The sequence below is a fragment of the Herpailurus yagouaroundi genome, unplaced genomic scaffold (genome assembly GCF_014898765.1).
Source record: "Herpailurus yagouaroundi ecotype Mexico unplaced genomic scaffold, PumYag 28, whole genome shotgun sequence".
NCBI classification, from domain to species: domain Eukaryota; kingdom Metazoa; phylum Chordata; class Mammalia; order Carnivora; family Felidae; genus Herpailurus; species Herpailurus yagouaroundi.
Genome location: NW_024412376.1, coordinates 127856806 through 127878858, shown reverse-complemented (window position 1 = coordinate 127878858; position 22053 = coordinate 127856806). Strand labels below are relative to the sequence as shown.

Sequence of the window (22053 nt, the reverse complement as noted above, 5' to 3'; positions counted from 1 at the left end):
GAAAAGAAAAGAAAAGAAAAGAAAAGAAAAGAAAAGAAAAGAAAAGAAAAGAAAAAAGAAACAAGAGGGGCGCCTGGGTGGCTCAGTCGGTTGAGCAACCAACTTTGGCTCAAGTCATGATCTCATAGCTCATGAGTTTGAGCCCCACATCGGGCTCTGTGCTGACAGCTCGAAGCCTGGAGCCTGCTTCGGATTCTGTGTCTCCCTCTCTCTCTGCCCCTAACCCACTCGCATTCTGTCCCTCTCTCAAAAATAAATAAACATTAAAAAAAAAAAAAAAGAAAGAAAAGCTGCTGATGGTGCCACATTAGACTTATGCTTTTAATAGAGTCATTTTAAGTAGGCTTCCTTATTATGATAAAAGTTCTCAAAAATAGACCTTTTGATTCCATGATATGGCCTCCCTGCTAACTAAATATAATTATTCTTACAAAATACACTGTGCTAGAAAATGTAAAGGCCATTCAAGATGGCCTTTCCAAAATCAAAATCAAAAATCAAAATCAAGTCACTGTTTCACTATCCCAATAGCATGTACATCCTACATACAATATAATTATAAAATAAAATAAATACTTACTACTCTCAAAAAGATTGTATTTTTCACATCCGGGTGCTAGTTTTTCAGTTTGTCTACAACACTGGTAACTTCCATCTGCCCAAAATTTAGGATGATATTTAATCATAATATTATTGTTGTTCTTTATTTCTGTAATTCATAGACACATTAAATGATCAGTGAAATAAAGCAGAGATGATAGAATGTTTTGTAAATAACACTGTTGATCATTCTTTATTTCTCAGATACTATGTTTACTATAAAAACACCTTCACAGCATCATACAACCCAGCATTCAGAAAATCCATATGGTTCTCTTTCACCTTTTTTTTGGTGAAGCACCCTTGTTAGCAGAAGTGACCTCTGCTATACCATGATGGATAAACACAAAAGTCAGCCCACAACCAAAAGAAGGGATGAGGACTGTCCAGTGTAAATCACCCATTTAAATACTTATTCACAAGTCAATTCATCCATACCAAATGTTGACTAAATAGGCAATTTCTTAGCTAATCAAATCCTGTTATCCTAAAAGCCCAGATGCTTTATCATCTTTAAATGCATTAGGCATTAAATGAAAGTGTGTGTATATATACATACACACACTATGTATACACCACTAGAAGGAATCAGATTATAAAAAAGGAAGCTCTCTTCAGCATGAATCACAGTAACAGAATGTCCTTGGAGAAACACTTACTGTAGCTTAAAAGATTATAAATGCAAGATACATTAGCTGTATTTCTTTTTTAGTGATAACATCCTAAAATTATTTAGAGCTAATACGACATGAGTTTTACCTTCTTTTAACTTCTTCACCCACCGGTCCCTGCTTTGTGCACTAGGTGCAAAAATGTAAAGTGTGTTAGCATCATGAACAACCTAAAATAAAACAAAATGTGGATGAGGTGAGAAATACTTAGGCACAGCACTTCTGCCTAGCACAGAGCCTTTGGTACCACAGGCGCCAATGAATGATTCTGAAATGATCAAATAAAAGTCAATCACTTCGGATCCAAAGAAACCGCATTCCTTTCTTACAAAAGCATATCTATTTCTTCATGTCGACATCAAGTGGGACACATATTTTGCAAAGGACTGTGTTTTCATAGAAGAAAAAATATACGGAGGCCAAGATGCTTCACTAATCTTATTTCTCACAATCTAATTAACTGAAGATCCTGAAGTAAATTTGGTGTCTCGGGGATTATTCTAATCTAGTATTTTTCTGAATAATATTTTACATGAATGGACTACTCTCTCAGTTTCACTCCTATTCCTTCCTTTTGCCACTATGAATAACAGCAGTAGCTAACTTTATTAAATACTACCCCAACTCTATACTATGTGCTTTACAGACATTAACTCAATTAATAAGACCATCAAGGCATCAGTATTTACATTTTATAGAGGAGGAGACTAAAGGGATGATCTCCAGACCCTCCACTCCTATGTAACTCCAGGAAGCACCATTCATATAGAACATGCTGCACATGGTGTCCCCCCAGTGTTGTGCTCCTTAACCTACCCATTGCCATTTGGCTAATCATCCAGAAAATCAGGATCTGACCTCAGAGTCCAAACCTTGAAGCACAGTGCCTCTTTTACAGGTAACTCCTGGTGAGCAATTAAAAGTCTTATTCTTAATATTTTTAATATAGTAATAAAATTCAGCCTGGGAAACTAACCCAAGAATTTTGTCTTTGATCTGTTGTCACTTTACCCTTGATCACAGTCACAAGGCAAAAACATCTTGATGGGCTACAAATAAATACAAGGCTAGAAATCTCCCTTCCGACACACAAAGACAAATGCCACATGATCTCACTCTATGCAAAATCTAAAACAGTCAAATTCATAGAAGCAGAGAGTAGAGGAGTAGTTGCCAGGGACAGGGAGGAGGGGGACATGACGAGATGCTGGTCAAAGGGTACAAAGTTTCAGTTAAGCAAGATGAATGTTCTGGAAATCTAACATACAGCATGGTAATTACAGTTAATACTACTGGATGGGGTAAACCATCTTTACCTGAAGTTTGCTAAGAGGGCAGGTCTTAAGTGCTCACATACAAAAGAAAAGAAAAAAGAAAAGAAAAGAGAAAAGAGAGGGAAGGGAAGAGAAGGGAAGGTAAAGAAAGGAAGGGAAACGGAGGGAAACAAAGGGGAGAGAAGGGAAGTGGAGTGGAGGGGAGGGGGGGAGGGAAGGGAAAGGAAAGGAAAGGAAAGGAAAGGAAAGGAAAGGAAAGGAAAGGAAGAAAATGCTAACTATGTCAAATGATGGATGTTAATTAGTTTGTGATCATTTCACAATGTACACAGACACCAAAACATCAAGTTGTACCCCTTAAATATACACAACTCCTATGTGTCAATTGTCCCTTAAAAAAGGTGAAAAAAATTTTTTTAATCAACGACCACAGCAATGCCAGGAAACTGTAGTAGTAAGCATGACTAAAAACCCAGAATTACACTTTGGCAAACACATGGCAACTCACCTGGAATGGATATTTGTTTTGGCAGGGAACAACAACATCATCATTCTTCACTATTTCCACACACTTGATTTTTGAAACATCAATAAATCCCTTTCTGTATTTTTTCTGTTGAAAGATAAAAAGGAGGGTGGGGAGGGAGAACCATTACAATTATAAGACACAAGACAAGAGGTTAATAGTAATATCTGTTAATGAAATCACTGATTCAAAATATTACTACTTCCTTAATAATTACCTACATCAGGTTTCCATTTATTGTCAAAACATTTCAAACTACTAACACTGTGAGAATTGTAATAAAAGTAATTATTTCCATTTACTTCTAAAGATGAAGTTTTCTTATCCTTGCCCCCAACACTCTAGAACACATAAATGGACTCCCCCCGCCTTTTTTTTTTTTTTTTTTTTTTTTTGGTCACCCTCCCCTCTCAGACTTAGATCTTTTCACTTTCTTCAGCATCTTGAGGTCAGCACTCCACCCCCACAGCCTCACCCTGCCAGAATAGCATCAAAGACCAAATCAAGCAAAACTCCAGGGAGCTGATCACAGATGCCAAACTCCAGCCAGTTCCATTTTCCCCTGCAGCACACAGAACCAGGAGGGTGGGAGGTGGATTTAAGGTATTCACAAAAGCTCCCACTCTCATTCTATTGTTGGATGGGCTATTTAGCTTCTCTGCTGCCCTCTCTCTGCTCACTGCAATTCTGGCTGCAGCAATCAAGTAAGGACATTTCAAGACCTCCCTCCACCCTTATGTTTAGTAACCTCACACCTGAGAATTTGTCAAAGGGGGGAAAAAAAAGAGTACAAAGTAGTGTATGCGAACATAAGTTGATATAATACACCCATTAAAAACCACTACAAACTCAATGTAGAAATAAAAAAATGCTTCCTGAATGATATTAATAAGTGATATACTCCATAGAAAAAGCTGTATAAAGACTAAAAGTTACCTTTGGGAAGAGGAGGGTAGATATTCGTATGATGAGGAATAGAAGAAAAAGTAGAGAAATGAAGAACACTGTAATATTTGGGGTGACCTCACCACTCCCTGGCACTGGTCATTCTAAACTGCTTCATTAAATATTCTGGAATTGCTCTCTGGTCACAACCTTTGGGCCCTCTATCCTCCTCCAAGGAATCTGCTCTGCATTTTTACTGTCACCATAAGACTTTTAAGACCTACCCACTGTCCCAGACCACCAGCTCCCATCTGATAGATGACTAGACTCTTGTGGAGGTCATTTCATCATAGTAGCCTCTTTCTCTCTTTCCTCTCTCCCCCAACCCCTGCACACATGCCATATATCCTTTGGCATTTTTATCAGCCCCCAGTTCTATCCACACCCTCCCTATTCCTTTCTACCTGGCTGCAGAAGGTTAACAATAATCCTGGTTTTCCTCTCCATGCCTGCCCAGGCCTTCACTGCTGCTCCTTCATTCCTCTGTGTCTCTAATGGAGAGAACCTGGTGGGCTCCATGATGACCACCGGTCTTATCAGAACTACACACCCTTCCCACTCCCTTGGTCCTGGGAGACTGCTTTATGGAGAAGACAGCAGCTATCCCATGAGTATACCTTCCAACTTCCTCCCTTTGTAGATCAAAGGCACTCTAAGATTTGTCCTTTTTTCTTCTCTTTTCTTCCGTCTCTTGGAGACAATGAGGAAAGTACAGCTCAGACAAGTTAAATATATCAATTACCCAAAGACCCCAAAGCCCACTAGACCCTGGGATGCCCCACAGTTGCAAACAAGTAACAGCGTTGATGAAGCCAAGTCCCCAGGGGGGGCAACAAGGATTCTGAGCATGGACTGAGCTTTCGCCAGGGTAGAGAGAGGACATTCTCCTCGGTCGTGCTTTTCTGAGGGTCTTACTTCTACAGATAGACACATTCGGACCTCTCCCATCCACACCAAGAACCCTTCTTCTGGACCCTGCTACTGACCTCACTTTTCCCTTCCTGAAACAGATGATGACTACCCCCTCGGCCCCCATTTCCTTCCCACCCACTCCTCCTGCTTAGCCACTTGCAGTCTACCTCCCACCTCACCACAGCCTGCTCAGCAGGTCTCAAAAACATCACCAAACCCAACAGTCCGTGCTCAACTGCCATCCACTCAGCCCTTCGTAAGGCATTTGCAAGGGCCAACACTCTCTTCTCTCTGAGCAGCCTTGACTTTGGGCCGTCCTGGTTTTTCCTTCTCTCCCTGCCCTTCAGCATCCTCCAAAACAACACCTGTCCTGTGTCAGCAACTGTGTCAAGAAGTACACAGTCAAGATCAGCGAAGCTCACTCCCTGAGCAGATAGCTCAAACCCTGTGCCATTTAATCCTCACAGCTACTCTGTGCGGTAAATCTTACTAGACACATTTTACGGAGGGAGGAAACTAAAATTACGTGACTTGCCCAAGTTTGCCTGTAGGAGAGACAGACACGGTATTTTATTATACAATGCTGTAATAATTATTACAAAAGATTATCTTTTGTAATAAAAAAGATGCTCAGGGACACACAGGAGCTGAGGCTTAAATTCAATGACAATTCTGGAAGAGAAATTCTGATACATGATAGGGAAGGAGTAAACAGCACCCACAAAGAAAAACATAATCCAGAATGGGCTCAGTCGTTTCACATGTGAAATGGGAATAATAACGGCTGTGAGAATCAAAGGAGTAGGTATTTCAAAGTGCTTAGAATAGTGTCTGGCCTATGATATGATATCTGGAAGTGTCTGCTACATAAAATAAATAAGTAACAAAAAAAGATCAATGCGGCAGAAGCACAGGGTGCGTGAGACAGGACAGAAAGGTGAGCGGGGGCCAGCTTGTATATAGAACCCGGTGCACAAGTGTCAAGAGGTCTGGTCAGACACGGCCACCCATCCTCCTCCTAGGGCCTGGGCCAGTCGATGGGAGGAAGAAATTGCCACGGTACCAGCCTCCTTTTAATAAGTCACACATGCTCAATGTAGAAACTGTAGTAAATGCTAACAGCACAGAGAGAGTCAAATGACCCTCAATCTCCCAACGCTGCAGAAAAATCACTGACATTGCTCACAGGGATCATTTATCACCTGCCAGCTCTCTCAGCCCTTGAGTGATAGGCTATATATGGTCTGTTTCCGAGACACCCATCTCCACCCACCACCTGCCCCTGCTACTAAATACAGCTGTTAAATGCAGGTCAATCTATGCAGGAAAATTTAGGATGGCTTGTATACTGGGTTGACTTGTGCCCCCTCAACTCATACTCTGTGATACATAATAATATATAGATTATATAGATTTTATATATTTGCGATCTACAATCTACTCACGTACCGTATTAGTATTTGGGTTTGCAGATAAATGTTCGAATTTAAGTTGCTCAAGCGTGATTTTATCTATCCCACCAGAAAACACGGATCAGACACCAAGCACACATCGTGTGCTGCAGCTGCAAAGCTACGGAGGGGGGTAAGGGTCTCCCCGAGAGGAGTTCACAATACTATCTTGGGTGAAAGGAGAAGAGGGGGGTGATTCATAATCAAATAATGAAGAAGTCAAGTGAACGCATGGTGTGTTATGGAATGGGGCAGTGACTAGGCCAGGAGGAGTGAGGAAGTTTCAGGAAGTGAACTTGCCCAAGTTTGCCTGTAGGCAACTTGGAAGTTGCTTTGATTTGGTTTCTAAAGGATAAGTAGGAGTTTTCCTATAGAGAAAGTAGAGAAAAAAGTTCCAAGCAGCAGAAGCAGCAAAGGACTCATTTAGGGAACAGAAAGAAATTCACTGTGGCTCAGAGTGGTTCAGGGGAAGTACAGGAAATGACATCAAAAAGGTTATTTGGGACCAAATTAGGAAGATGCCTATATGCCAGGCTTAAGAGTTTGGAATGAAGAGTGCTATGTTGAGGTTTGTTTTTGAAATACTGATTATTAACGGCAGGGTGACAAATGGATAGACACAGGGAGGCTAGCCAGGAGCCTGTTACGGTAGTTCAGGTGAGGGAATGGCAAGGTCATGAACCAGTCAATGGCAGTACGTCATGTGAGGAAAGCAGGGACAGTGGAGCATTAGAAGATAAAGTCCACGTAACGCTGGCATCAATTAGATGTGGGGATTAAGAGAGAGGAAGGAGTTAGGAAGCCTCAGCAGTTTTGAGTCTGAGTGACGAGTAGACACCAATAGCATGAACTGCCATAAGGAACACAGGAGAATCAGGGTTGAAAAGGCAATGTTGGGAAATGTTTGAGTTGACTATTGGACAACCCACTGGAAATGTTTAGAGGGAATTGAAAATATGAGGCTCAGCAGCACCTGGGTGGCTCAGTCGGTTAAGCGTCCAACTTCGGCTCAGGTCATGATCTCGCGGTTTGTGAGTTCAAGCCCTGCGTTGGGCTCTGTGCCATCAGCTGGGAGCCTAGAGCCTGCTTCAGATTTTGTGTCTTCCTCTCTCTGCCCTCCCCTGCTCTCATTCTGCCTCTCTCTCTCTCTCTCTCTCAAAAATAAATAAACATTTAAAAAAAGAAAATATGAGGCTCGTACTCATCAATGCTTATCGCTTTCTTTATAGTAAAGAGAATTCTGCTTTTCTCAACACGTATATGGGATATATATAGTAGAACATTATTCTAAACACACCTCAGGGAACCCCAGGAGATTAGGCAAGGTTGAGGAAGAAAAGGTTTGGAAGGATTAAAAGACTTGCTATAGGGATCCCTGAGAGTTACTGAAAGAGCCATGTGCCCTCTTAACACCTGGTCTTTGCACTCTGGTGAACAGAGTCAACACAGAGAAGGCACATACAGTTTTTTTCTCCATTCAGACTATTTATCATTTCTTCAATAAAAAAATTACTTCAAGACTACTGAAGTATGCTATCCATTATTGTTACTATTGTGGCCCAAGAAGAAATATCCAAGGTCATTCCATTTCTCATGTGAAGCTGCCCTTTTATTTATATGGCCTTCACCCTGCCCACCAGACTGAAAATCACGAAAAAGCTGAGACAATTTTGAATCATCCAAGCTGAAAAATCTGCCTGGCACTTAGCAGATGTTTATTAAACAGTGTGCTGAGCCAGTCTGCAAAGAAGTATGCGTGACACGGTGTGTGTGTGTGTGTGTGTGTGTGTGTATGTATACACAGGATATATATATCTCTTCTCTTGCACATCGTCCATATACTTTACTGAACTTGAAAATGAGTTATGCAAAAGCCATTTTACACAGTTTCAAACCAGCATAAATGGGGAAACTAGACCTAGAGATGAATGATACTTGCTTAAAACCACACATCAACTGACTGGCAGAACTGGGAGGTAGACGCAAGAGATCCTGTCCCCCAGCAAGTCTTACAAGGTACCCTGTTTTCCTTTAATTTCCAGAATACTCAGTATTTTTAAAATATCAATATCAATCCTAAATTAACGAAATAAAAAAAATTGTTTAACGTATACAAGCATCCAGGCCGGCCACAGGTAAATTTGGAAAGTCAGCCATTTATCTTCAGGAGACTATCTCCTCCTTCTGACCCTACTTCCCAGGCATCCTGAGTCCCCATTAAGCACTGTGAAAGATCTGGCAGAATTTTCCTCCAATATCACAAATGATCCCTTCCTTTTCCCCCATCACGGCTTTTATTCCTAATGTGGCTATTCCCAGCAGCATGCTGCAAAAGAAATTTGCTGGATGAATCACCCTTGCATTGCAATAGGATCTCAGGTAGAGGGTATGAGCTGTGGAGACTGGGGGACCCTGAGTCACCCCTCTGCTTTGCCACTTAGAAGTCGTATGGCCTAGGGTTAGCTCTGCCCCCTCTCAGTTCCCTTATCTATAGGCTTTTAGCAGGAATAAAGATAATGCACATAGGGGCCTAGCACAGGGTCTGGCATACAAAGTCACTCCCTAAACACAGCATTTCCCATCAATTAGTTTTCACAACAACACTGGGAAGTTGTTATGAAACTGAGCATCTGAGCGGTTACAAGATTGGCTAAGAGGCTGAGCCACAATTGAACCCAGAGTTCTCAAAAACACTAAAGCGTTTACCTGACTCCAGGTCTCTCAAACCGGATATTTTTACAATCTTATTATAAAAAATAAAATTATCAAAATCAAACAACTGTGGAGCACTCACTATGAATCAGGAACCGTGTTAACCTCTTCACATGGATGACTCAATGACTCTTCACAGCATTATACGAGAACTGTTGTCATCCCATATAACAGATGAAGAAATCAAGGCTTAGAGGGTATAATTAATTGCCACACGTCACACAATAAACCAGGATCTGAACACTTGTCTAATTCCAATCTTGACTTCTTAAGTGCTACACATACCTGACTAACTTGATATCGTTTGACTAAGCCCAAACATGAAATAAGTGGAAATTTCTTATGCTTATAGCTCATAACCCCTCTGAGACCAAAGCTAGTTCACAAATTAAATAGAAACAAAACTATACCAAAAATACAATTTAAATTAATACTACTTGAATGTGATGGATGGGTGTTCACTGGAGTTGGATGTCTCTCCCAAAGCCAGTTCTTTCAGCATCACAGGCTTGCATTCCTTTGGGCCTTATGACAACCAGTTCCAGCTTTTCTCTCAATTCCAACTACAGGGAACCTCTGCATGTACGCTCGCTGCCATCCTAGCATTAGGCCTCCATTGGGCACTACTAAATTGCTTAGTGTTTGATCAGCCACTGTTCTTTCTCAATAGGCCACAACAATTAAAACATCATCATAGATATAAACTCAAAGATGGGCTGCTGGCAAGGCACGTTCAATTGACAAGGGAACCACCCAAAACATGCAGACAGAAAGTATATTTTATATACATATATGTATGCGTGTAATATCATATATATGTATGTGCACACATGTTATATTGCTGGGAGAGTTGTATAAAATATTGCCATGGAATTAAGAACACATTTAAAATTCCTAGAACACACAGTCCTTGGCAGACGGGTCACATCAAAATTTACTGTTCATATTCACTGCATTCCATCAGGATGATTCCTTCATTCAGCCAGTCATTAAAGATGGACTCCAGCTTCCTCCTACCACCGGCAAGACACAGATACCAAAGAAACACCATGATGGAGATAAGCAAGTACGAAATGTCTTAGTCTTAAGCAGTTTACAACCAGACATTTGCTAAGGTTAAGGAGAAGAACAGTAATTGTTTACAATGAAAGTTCAGATGGGTCAGTACTACACAGCTAAAGAGTTGCAGTCAACTCTTGAAAAGGAAAGAAAGAAAATGACGCATTCTACTAAAAATCTCCAATGAGTCAAAAGGCCTGTTCTATTCATGTGGATAGTTCCTTCCCCTTTCCACTCAGGACAGAGTTCAAAGAATGGGCCTAAGTGCAGCAGGCCATGTTATTCACAAGAAACAAGAAAAACCTCAGGATGGATACCGAGAGCAATACTGATGTAGACCATTCGGGCATCAGAAGTAGAACGAATAGAATTTAAAGCCACTTCCCATTTTATAATCCTATGATAAAATGTCCCCTCTTTACCACAGACTGAATTCTAGTGAAAAATGAAAGGAAGTAAAAACAAAAACTTGGCATCTTAACATTCTTTCCTCCCTTTTAACCAACTCATAGTAATAACTGACGTAGGTGCTTTACATTTTATAGAGTGATTTTACACACAAAAAGAGCCATCATCATCAACAACAACAACAACAACAACAACAACACCCCAGCACTTTTACCTAAAGCAGCCAGTCATTACATACATAAGCATGGTTTAATTATGGTTTTGAACATAACATCCAGCATAAAAACAGGATGGTGAAAGACTGCTATAAATTATAAGGGATTTGAAGGCAGAAAGTTCCATTTCTGAATACACAGAGTAATCTTCATATAAGATAATGCTGATGTAGGCAATTATAAGGTTTCTAGAGGTACTTTTTCACTGTATTTAAAAAGGTTTCTTTCTTGAGTAGTCATTCCCTCTTAGGACTTTTCTATACTTCTGGCAATTTTCTCCCCAAATCCTCTTTGTGGTCCAAGAGCACTTCTAAAAACTGTGATCAAGTATTTTTATTATAGTTGAAAGCAAAACTTACTAACATGTGTTTTCAAATAAGTCTAAAAGTGATTTACTTAGTTTAATTCTTAAAATTGGTAAAAATTAGAATGAGTGAGGTAGAGATAAATGTATACGGATCCTTTACTTCATAAATTTCATGTAAACAGACTTCCAAATTCAAGCAATTCCAAACCTAATAAATTCAATCCAAATGGTGAAAATCCCCTGGAGCAGAGAAGATGCCAGTGATCTCAGATTGCCACATTTTCTTCTTCTTCCTGGGTGCCCAACTAAACTGCATTGTCTCATCTTCATGCATTTAGATGAGGGCATAGGACTGAGCTCTGGCCAAGACAGTGTAGGCAGCAGTGATGTAAGACCACTTCCTGCCCTCTAAAACCTTTCATACCATCCTCCATGTTCCATCTCCTCCTTTGTGCCCCCGTAAGATGAGAAAATCCAGTGGAAGATTCTAAGGACCACAAGACAATGGAGTGTAATGGGTATAAGGTTTCTTTTGTGGGGTGATGAATATGTTCTATAATTGATTGCAGTGATAGTTGCACAACTCTGTGAACATATTAAAAATCACTGAATTACACAATTTAAGTGGGTGAACTATATGGTATGTGCATTATATCTCAATAAAGCTGTTCTCCAAAATGAACAAAAAAGACACAATGGAGTCACTACATGGAAGACACATGAATCCCTGAATCACCAAGTGGAGGGTAGTTGTTATAATGTAAGAAAGAAATAAAATTTCTGTTGTGCCTAGGCATTGGGTTTTGGGGGACTGCGTGTTAGAGCAGTTAGCTACCTTTTACAGTACTTTCTAGAATAAGAAGATCTCACATCTCAGCTACTTAACACTTCAGATTCCGCATCTATAAAGGAAACAAGTGAACCAAGTCAGTGTTTCCCAAAGTATGGTATGTTGGTAACTGAGGTGGTTTTAGGTGGAACTTGGACAAACATTTGTTTTTATTGTTTTTAGTTTCATGGTTACCATTTATTAATGGTTTTCCGTTTACTGAGTGATACAGCTGCCTTTCAAAGTTAAGTGTATTTAAGGAAAAAGAACACGGAAGTATTCAGAGGAAACATTAAGTCAATAACAGCACTATACAGATGGCACATATATATGCCAAAATCACGTAAGTAGCAGGCACAATGGCTGAAGTTTGGGCAACACTGGGTTAAATGACCTCTTCACGTCCAATGTTAACGTTCCTCGATTTTTGTTATTTTGTACTTGTCACTGTATTCCTCCAATACCTGGCCTGCCCGGTATACCTCCCATTCCATGAGTTAAGAGTACACTGGGGTTACTGACATGCGTGTGACAAGATTCAATCCACAGGTATACATTCGGCTAAAACACCATGAATGTGACACATCATAATTCTCGGCTACCTCTCTCCTCAGAGACATGCATTCCTGCACTATTCCCAAATGCCTACTTGTTCCTAGTTCACCAAGTTTCAATATTCCTTACTGATAAGCTACAGAAGATGCACAAACAGAGAATGGGTTTTTAAAGCAACATTTGAATTCTGGGCCAGACTTTCACTTGGACACATTTCCTGCTGAAGGCGCCGTATAGGTAAATGTTTTACTGAAAAATAAGTAGTTATATGAAACTTGGTGTTCGGATTTGGGCTCTGAATCTGGCGGCGTAGGTACAAAATGATGAGACTCCCTGGGTGAATTTAAATATACTAAATCAGAGCATCTGATTTAGTCCATATTTGAATAATAAACACAATTAATAGGTTAACACTTACACAGCACCATGTGCCGGGTACTATCCCATGAGTTTACATAAACTGACTCACTTAAGCCTTCTAATAACCATTATATGACTCCATCTCTCCAAAAATGTCAAGAGCAAAAACACTGGAAAACCTGCAACGGGGTCTCAGCGGCAGAAAGGGCCCTCACGTGGCAGATCTGTCAGGGAGGACAGCCCATGGCCAGGATGTAGTATAGGTAATGCCACATGCTCAGCATGCTGAGTTAGTTATCATCGGTTTCTGGGTGGTCACAATCACTCTTCCTTAATATTTATGTTTATAAGCTCAATATCGTGGAAATACTTCATTTCTCTTGACTATTACAATTTGAGTATGTATGTTGATACCTGGAGCTTGGTTCGTATCATCTAAAACAACAGGTGTTTATCAGATTGTAAGCACAAATTATAGAGTTCTTAAAACATAAATTAATTCTATTAATTGCTATACCTAAACATTCATCTTTCATGGAGCCTCCTTTGAAAGAGACAGAAGCCCACAAAATCACCTTCTACACTAGATTCTGATTAACTTTGTAACTTTATCACCCCAGGTTTTTATATTTTTTTTATATTTATTCATTTATTTGAGAGAGAGAGAGAGAGAGAAAGACAGAGCATGGGGGGCGGGGGGACAGAGAGAGAGGCAGACATAGAATCCAAAGCAGGCTCCAGGCTCTGAGCTATCAGCACAGGGCCCCATGTGGGGCTTGAACTCACAAACTGCAAGATCATGACCTGAGCTGAAGTTGGACACCCAACTGACTGAGCCACTCAGGCACCCCAATCCCAGGTTTAACAAAGCTGTCTTAATCCTCACACATTTACTACAGTCTTCCCAGGTTCACGTGAAATCTTACTGGGAGACAAATTTCTCTGTAACTCCAGGATTTCCAGCTAGAGTGATGTCAGATGCCTCTTTAGCAAGAATTTAGAAATATGGGCTATACTTCCTACCTGCTGAGAGCTATAATCTAGGGAGTAAATAAGACACACACACACACACACACACACACACACACACACACACACAAACACACACACACACACACCCTTTGTTGCCTAACAGGACTAACGAGGGTTCCCAGCCAATACTTATTTTAAATTTGGGGCAAGAAATAGAAGAGTAATCACAGAGAAAGCATTATCTTGGGTCTGCTGGGTCTCCAGGGTGCCAGGCAGTCACAAGTCCAGAGACAATGTGGCGGATCCACTGCTAGAGAAAAGGGCTGGATATTTCTGTCTACCTGAGAACTCTGCCTAAAAGAAGGTGAGATCAGAAACAGACTGACCAATGACAGTGATGAGAAGAGGCTAAAAACTGACTTTAAATATAGGGGTACGTGGGTGGCTCAAGTGGTTAAGCATCTGACTTCAGGTCAGGTAATGATCTAGTGGTTTGTGAGTTCAAGCCCTCTATTGGGCTGTCTGCGGTCGGCAAGGAGCCCACTTAGGATCCTCTGAATCCCCTTCTCTCTGCCCCTCCCCCGTTTGCGATCTCTCTCTCTCTCTCTCTCTCTCTCTCAAAAATAAACACTTTTTTAAAGTGACTTTAAATATAAAGTCAGAAATTTTTAGGGAAGAAACTTGCAAGTTGATCAACTTCCAGAAAAATATATGTGAACTATGCGTGCAACAATTAACAATATTGCTTGAATCTCTTTATTAACTTACTGAACATGCCACAATATTTTGAGTCCTGTTTTAATGTTTTAACATAGCACAGTCGATGCATCATAACAGTGGAGAGCACAGACAGTTTCAGTGTCAGGCAGGCCTGTGTTCAAATGCCAGATCCGTGGTCCTGTGCAAATTAACTGACCTCTTTTAGTCTCCATTTCCTGATCTGTAAAATGGGGATATTAAAATAACCTAACCTAGATTATCATGAGGATTAATTTTGATATGCTCATAAAGCACTCAGCACAATATCTGGCCCATCGCCATCACCAATATGTTATTTTAGCATAATTATTTTTGCCATTAAGAATAAGATTTCTACAATTTTTCAACATTTAAAATTTTCTCCCCCGGGGCGCCTGGGTGGCGCAGTCAGTTAAGCCTCCGACTTCAGCCAGGTCACGATCTCGCGGTCCGTGAGTTCGAGCCCCGCGTCGGGCTCTGGGCTGATGGCTCAGAGCCTGGAGCTTGTTTCTGATTCTGTGTCTCCCTCTCTCTCTGCCCCTTGCCCATTCATGCTCTGTCTCTCTCTGTCCCAAAAATAAATAAACGTTGAAAAAAAAAATTTAAAATTTTCTCCCCCACATATAGTCTCTAATCTTGTTATAGAATTCAATAAGAAAAGAGACTTAACAGAAATCTTTTGAATATTTCATATTATTTCTTTAGGTAACATACCAGTATTTCTTCACTTTCTCCGTTGAGGAATCCATAAATATTCCAAGAACTCAAAAAATAGAGGAGTATGCAATTAAGCTTGACCACAGTGCATAAAATATCACAAAGCACACTAGGAAAAGAGGATATAGCAGAAATACTTTTTTGCCTTAAGCAAAATAATATTTTAAGTAATTTTAAAAGTAAGTTAGTCTTGGGGGCACCTGGGTGGCTCAGTAGGTTGACTGTCTTGACTTCTCAGCTCGGGTCATGATCTCACAGTTCATGAGTTCGAGCCCCACATCAGGCTCACTGCTATCAGCCTGTCAGTGCAGAGCCTGCTGAGATCCTCTATCCCCCCTCCCTGCCCCTCCTCCACTTGCATTTTCTCAAAATTAAAAAGTAAATATTCAAAAAAAGTAAGTTAGTCTTACAAATCAATTACTATAAAAATGTAGAAAAAGTCCAGCAACTACTTAGGATAATATTTGCTGAGCATTTACTTACTACATGCTAGATAATGTGCGAAGCACAAGAGATACGGAGATTCAAAAATACGTCATTGTAGTTACCCAAGATAAATGAAAGGTATTTGATCATACAAAGACATGTACAAGAATATTCATAGCAGCTTCTTTCTAATAGCTGAAAACTGGAAACAACCCAAATGTCCATCAACAGGTGAATGGATACACAAATAGTGATATATCCATACAGTGGAATACTATTCAGTAATAAAAAAAATACAATATTGATACAACCAAGTAGATGTATTTACAAATAATATGCTATGGGGCGCCTGGGTGGCGCAGTCGGTTAAGCGTCCGACTTCAGCCAGGTCACGATCTCGCGGTCCGTGAGTTCGAGCCCCGCATCAGGCTCTGGGCTGATGGCTCAGAGCCTGGAGCCTGTTTCCGATCCTGTGTCTCCCTCTCTCTCTGCTCCTCCCCCGTTCATGCTCTGTCTCTCTCTGTCCCAAAAATAAATAAACGTTGAAAAAAAAAAATTAAAAAAAAAAATGCTAAGTGAAAGAAGCTAGTTTAAAAAAAATACATGCTATATGAGTTTATTCTAGAATACTAGTAAACATGCAAACTAATCTATAGTGTCAAAAATCAGATCAGTGATAACTAGGGATGGTGGGAATGAAAAGGGAGGTATGAATTACAAAAGGGCACGAGGAAGATTTTGGGGGTGATGGATGTGTTCATTTTATCGTAGTGATGGTTTCACTGGTGTGTACATATATCAAAACTCATCAAATAATACAATTTAAATGTATGCAGTTTATTGTGTATTGATTATACCTCAATAAAACTAAAGAAAATATGGCCCCTGCCCTCATGGAACTTGAAATTGATTAGACTTGGAAACTATGAAATTCTTTGCTAATAATTTTGTGTTCTAAATCATAGACTTAAAAAAGAAAAACCAACAAATCCAACAAAAGAGAAAAATAGGTGTAAGGATTAAGCAAAATGGCACCTGAGTGGTTCAGCTGGTTAAGCATCTGACTCTTGATTTTGGCTCAGGTCATGATCTCAAGGTTTGTGAGTCTGAGTCCTGCATCTGGCTCTGCGCTGACAGCACGGAGCCTCCTTGGGATTCTGTCTCCCTCTCTCTCTGCCCCTTTCCCATGCTGGCATGCACATGCGCTCTTATGCCCTGATAGATAGATAGATAGATAGATAGATAGATAGATATTTAAATTAAGCAAAACAACTTCACTTTACAAAGGGCCGGAAGTAGGTAATCAATCAGCTCTCATTTCAGTGAAGGTTATACCTTAGTATTTGTCCCAATTTAGAAACAACTCATCCATCCATCCAATTCATCCAGCATTAAATTAATTTCTGGTAGAGAAATAAAATTAATTTTACACCTTCCCCTAAAGTTGGCACCTGCTCCTACCCTTTTCTTTCTTCCGGTCTCATTACTCCCTTTCTCAAGGCAAGCATGATGAAGGCCACCTACCGGAAGCTCAGTGAGCACAGACGTACTGCCTCTCCAGCACCTACAACAGTGCTGGCATGTCATAGCCTGGCACAGGGCAGGTGCTCAATGACTTGGTTGAGTAAGTCAATGAATGGACGAGGACATGCGTGAATAGGAGGGGCTTCGGCTAAGTGGACAGGAGGCCTTCCTTAGGTTTAATTTCACATTATCCAGTCAGAGCCACCATGTGACTATTTCAGAGAAGAAGTTGGCTGCTTTCATTTTTGCCATTGCTCTCTCAGATACCTGCCACAACGGTGGGTCCAGGCATGCCAAGAACTGCCAGGATCCAAGAGGAACTCTCAGGATCCAAGAGGCCCTGCTTCCTCGGTCCCCTGTTCAACTGAAGTGTCCTGCCACATGTGAACACCCAACTCACAGAGTAATGGTCATGTTACGAGCCTCCGAGATACTCTGAACTACTGCCAGGGGATCCCTCCTCAACCACAGATGGGAATCATTGGGTCTGACCCTGCAAATCTGTTTACCTTCGGGTTTTTTTAAGCAGCCAAAGAGAAGGAAGGCCCTCTGACCAAGGTTTCAGTTCTTGCATCTCTATGGTTAACACCGACTAGTAGCGCTCTGCTACGGTACCAGGGGTTCTGAGAGCCACGTGTACGTGTGTGTGCGTGCATGTATGTCCGAGGCTCTCCAGTGGACACGTCATGTGTGCAGGGTTTTTTTTAGTGCCACTTTATCTTCAAGAAAGCCGAAATACCTAGAATCACACAAACAAGAGGAACTTGGGAGACATAAACTTTGTGAGTTTCGGGGTGGGTGAGAGTTACAGACAGCTAACAGAGCAGGACAGAAAGTGCAATTTCCAGGATGGGTGGTGGGGGGCAGTGTCATGGGTGAGCACACAGTGACCTGCGCAAGGGACCTACAACTTCAGCACTGGGGGTATAATTCCCACCCCACCCCGAGGAATGCCACCATGGCCAAATGGACTGATGAAGTGGTATTGCAGAAAAACAGCAGCCCTGGGAGAGGGAAGCCCCTGTGGCCACCACCCCACAGGCTCCCCCAGGAGGCCAGCCTGTGACCTGGAGGCAGGGCTGAGTTTCTGGACAGGCGAAAAGTTGCGGGGCTCACGGGCCCTCAAGAACCTTACCTCCACCTAGCCCACACCTGACCAGTTCCTCCACTAAGAAAAACCCCTCTCTCTGCTTATGTGACGTGAGTGGAGGGCAAAGATGCATGCGTGCAAGTGTAAACTGTAAATCTGTATTTTCTAACAATGAATGGAGCTTCGCTAGGATACTGCAAAAGCGGAACATTCACTTGGTCTTTACATAACTGTCTGCAGGACCCCTATATATTTCTCCAGTTCTCTCTAGTGTTAAAGGATCACACTGCAGTCTGTTTTCTCAATACCTCCAAAATATTAAGCTGCAAATAATGGCAGCGTCTCCAGACCAGCATGCTGCCTCTAGGGAAGCCACATCCCCTCCTTTTTCTTCTTCCCCAGTGAAGACAATCAGCCAGCAGTGCTGGGAACAATGCCTTCCTTTTGCTTCTGTTCAAGCCTGGGGGTGGGAAAGGGAGTGAGAGAGGGTGAAGAGATCAAGGAAGATGGGGAAGGGGGAGGGAGAAGGAATCACCGCGAGAACACTGGCAAGAAAGACAAAATGTGAGTCTTAACGCAAGATGTCTAGTAAGAGAAGAGGAATCACCCTTCAGAAGAGGAACTCTCCCCTCAGAAAGATAGTCAAAGAAAAACACACAGATGGCCTCATATGTGTTCCATGGGTTTCTGTGGGTCTGATGGGTATTAATCATTCCTTTACTATGGTTTCTATAGGAATAGCCACTTTGTGTTGCAAATAATCAACAGAAAACTTTTGTAATAAAACCTGTCAACTGGGAAACTTCTATAGATAAAATTATTTTTTTTTTAATTTTTTTTAACGTTTATTCATTTTAGAGACAGAGAGAGACAGAGCATGAACGGGGGAAGGTCAGAGAGAGGGAGACACAGAACCCGAAACAGGCTCCAGGCTCTGAGCTGTCAGCACAGAGCCCGATGCGGGGCTCGAACCCACGGACCGCGAGATCATGACCTGAGCCAAAGTCGGTCGCCCAACCTACTGAGCCACCCAGGCGCCCCTAAAATGATTTTAAAAACAATTTTTTCTGGGGCGCCTGGGCAGCTCAGTTGGTTAAGGTCCGACTTCAGCTCAGGTCACGATCTCACGGTTCATGGGTTCCAGCCCCGTGTCGGGCTCTGTGCTGATAGCTCAGAGCCTGGAGCCTGCTTCAGATTCTGTCTCTCTCTCTTTCTGTCTCTCTCAAAAATAAATAAATATATATTTTTTTAATTTTTTAAAAAACAAAACAATTTCTTCCAAGTGTGCCTGGGTGGCTCAGTCGGTTAAGCCTCTGACTCTTGATTTCAGCTCAGGTCATGATCTCATGGTTTGTGAGATCAAGCCCCACATCAGGCTCTGTGCAGAGCATGGAGCCTGCTTGGAATTCTCTCTCTCCCTCTCTTTCTCTCTCTCTCTCTCTCTCTGTCTCTGCCTCTCCCCTGTTTGTTCTTTCTCTCTCTCTCTCAAAATAAATAAATAAATATTACAACAAAACAAAACAATTTCTTCTACTGACTGGATGCTTGATGACATCATGGAAGCTCTCTTGATATGTTTAGGGGTGAGAGCATTAAGGCTCTACGTAAGATGAGTACTCCCTGTCTTCTGCAGATGGACGCTAAAGCAACTGTAGAGGAAAGGACAGGATTTCTACTGGGTAACGGGAGTGGGCGGGATTTGCTACATGACCACGGAGGTGGAGGGAAGCGTGAGTCAGGGTTAGGTAGCTGGGTGCTGGGTACATGGAGGTCACCTGACTACCCTGTCTACTCTTGAGTATGTTTGAACTTTCTGTAATAAAGGCTAAAAAATACTTCTCTCCATCACATTTTTTTAATGTTTGTTTATTTTTTTTTAAGTTTATTTATTTTGAGAGAGACAGAGACAGCCAAGTGGGGAAGGGGCAGAGGGAGAGAGTCCTAAGCAGGTTCCACGTTACCAGTGCAGAGCCCCACACGGGGCTCGAACTCACGAAACCCTAAGATCGTGACCTGAGCCAACACCAAGAGTCGGATGCTCAACTAACTGAGTCACCCAGGCGCCCCTAATGTCTATATATTTTTGAGAGGGGTGGTGAGAGAGAGAGAGAGAGAGAGAGAGAGAGAGAGAACTACGGGGGAGGGGCAGAGAGAGACAGGGACAGAGGATCTGAAGCAGGCTCCACACTGACAGCAGAGAGCCCAATGTGGAGCTCGAAGTCACAAACCATGAGATCATGATCTGAGCTGGTCAGATGCTTAACTGAATGAGCCAACCAGGTGCCCCTCTCCATCACATTTTTCAAAATCTTGATCAAAGTTATAGGATCTACTCATAAAAAAATTTTTGTGAGAATATAAGAAGTGTCCATTACAAATTGGAAAAAAAGTAGATTTGATCACTTTATTTAATTGCCACTAATAAAGCTTTGGTTATACTTGTGGTAATGTCTCCACCAGATTCAGAAGAAGAAACGATCCCAGATGTTAACACAACTGCTCTTAGTGGTCACATTCACACAGCTTCTTGCATCTGTCAATCTCAAAGTGCTCAGTAATTAATTACAGAACCGCTGACCCTGTTGAAGTAATGAGTTATTTAGCATCTGCATTTTATAATTGAGTAAATGGAGCACTGAGGTCAAACAACTGACCAAGGGCAAACGAAGATACAGAAGTCCAGGCTGTACTGCTATGCTCTTTATTGGCTATCACAGCTGAGGGCCATAGTGAAACTATTCATCCCCTCTTAGTTTACGAACACTAATGCAATTAACTTTTTAACACTCTGGCAAAAGTTAATCCGTGTTGCAGAATACATTCTAAGAGATGCCCCCAATGCCAAATACAAAATCCCCATGGCCCAGAGAGCAAGGCCACGCCCTGTGAGCCCACCAGCACTTGCAATGGGGACAAGGTGTGTTTGGTTTTCTCTTCCTCATTCCCTCGCCTCCCTTCTGGAGGCTGTGATGCTTCACTCCACCTAGACAGCCACCAGCCTTGGAAGGCTTTCGAGGAACATGTAGGAGTTATTGTAGTAAGTACAGTGAGTACATCTGAAACCTCCATATTACCATGCACAGGCTTTAAAGTGGATTCCGAAAGAGAGGTGGCTTTTGTCATCAATCACTAAGGTACTATCGTGTCAAACCATAAGAAATTGTAAGTCCCAAATGGTCAAATATTGGTGATTTCAGATCAACTGAATACATTTTGTATATTTAGTGCACTTTCATCCTACTCACACACTTCATACTCTGAAATACAAACCATTTGTACTTCTCCTAACTTCTGCTTAATTATAACCACAGTTATGATTTGTGAGGCTCTTGTTACGTAGCCGCTGCCTGAAACAGACTGAACGTTGCGTGAGAATGGGAACGGTGCCCATTCTCTGGTGCGATTACCAACAGCACCCAGCATGGTCAGAACCCAGTCAACGAATGGTAGGACCCAGGAAACTGTTGGAATTTGTATTTCACTTAACCAAATTTTAACAATCTGACAGTTGGGACGCGTGGGTGGCTCAGTCGGGTTAAGTGTCTGACTCTTCCTTTCAGCTCAGGTCATGATCTCATAGTCGTGAGATCGAGCCCCATGCAAAGCATGGAGCCTGCGTGGGATTCTCTCTCTGTCTCCCTTTGCCCCTCCCCTGCTTGCACTCTCTCTCTCTCTCAAAAAAAAAAAAAAAAAAATCAGACAGTTAATCTAGAATAATAGCAGCTCTTTTATTTATTTTTTTTTTAATTTTTTTTAACGTTT

At 41.6% G+C, this 22053-nt stretch overlaps 1 protein-coding gene across 2 annotated transcripts in view; it reads right to left on the bottom strand.

Moving 5' to 3' along the window:
* TEC (tec protein tyrosine kinase) overlaps window positions 1-22053 on the bottom strand; it is a 126597-nt gene that overhangs the window by 32490 nt on the left and 72054 nt on the right. Inside the window, exons 3-5 of one of the 2 annotated variants that reach the window (XM_040484251.1) lie at window positions 3054-3158; window positions 1360-1441; window positions 581-709 (exon numbers count right to left, since the gene is read on the bottom strand). In XM_040484251.1, coding sequence (XP_040340185.1) covers window positions 581-709; window positions 1360-1441; window positions 3054-3158 — 316 coding nt within the window. The remainder of the gene's footprint in view (window positions 1-580; window positions 710-1359; window positions 1442-3053; window positions 3159-22053) is intronic. The other variant, XM_040484259.1, reaches the window with a different exon arrangement.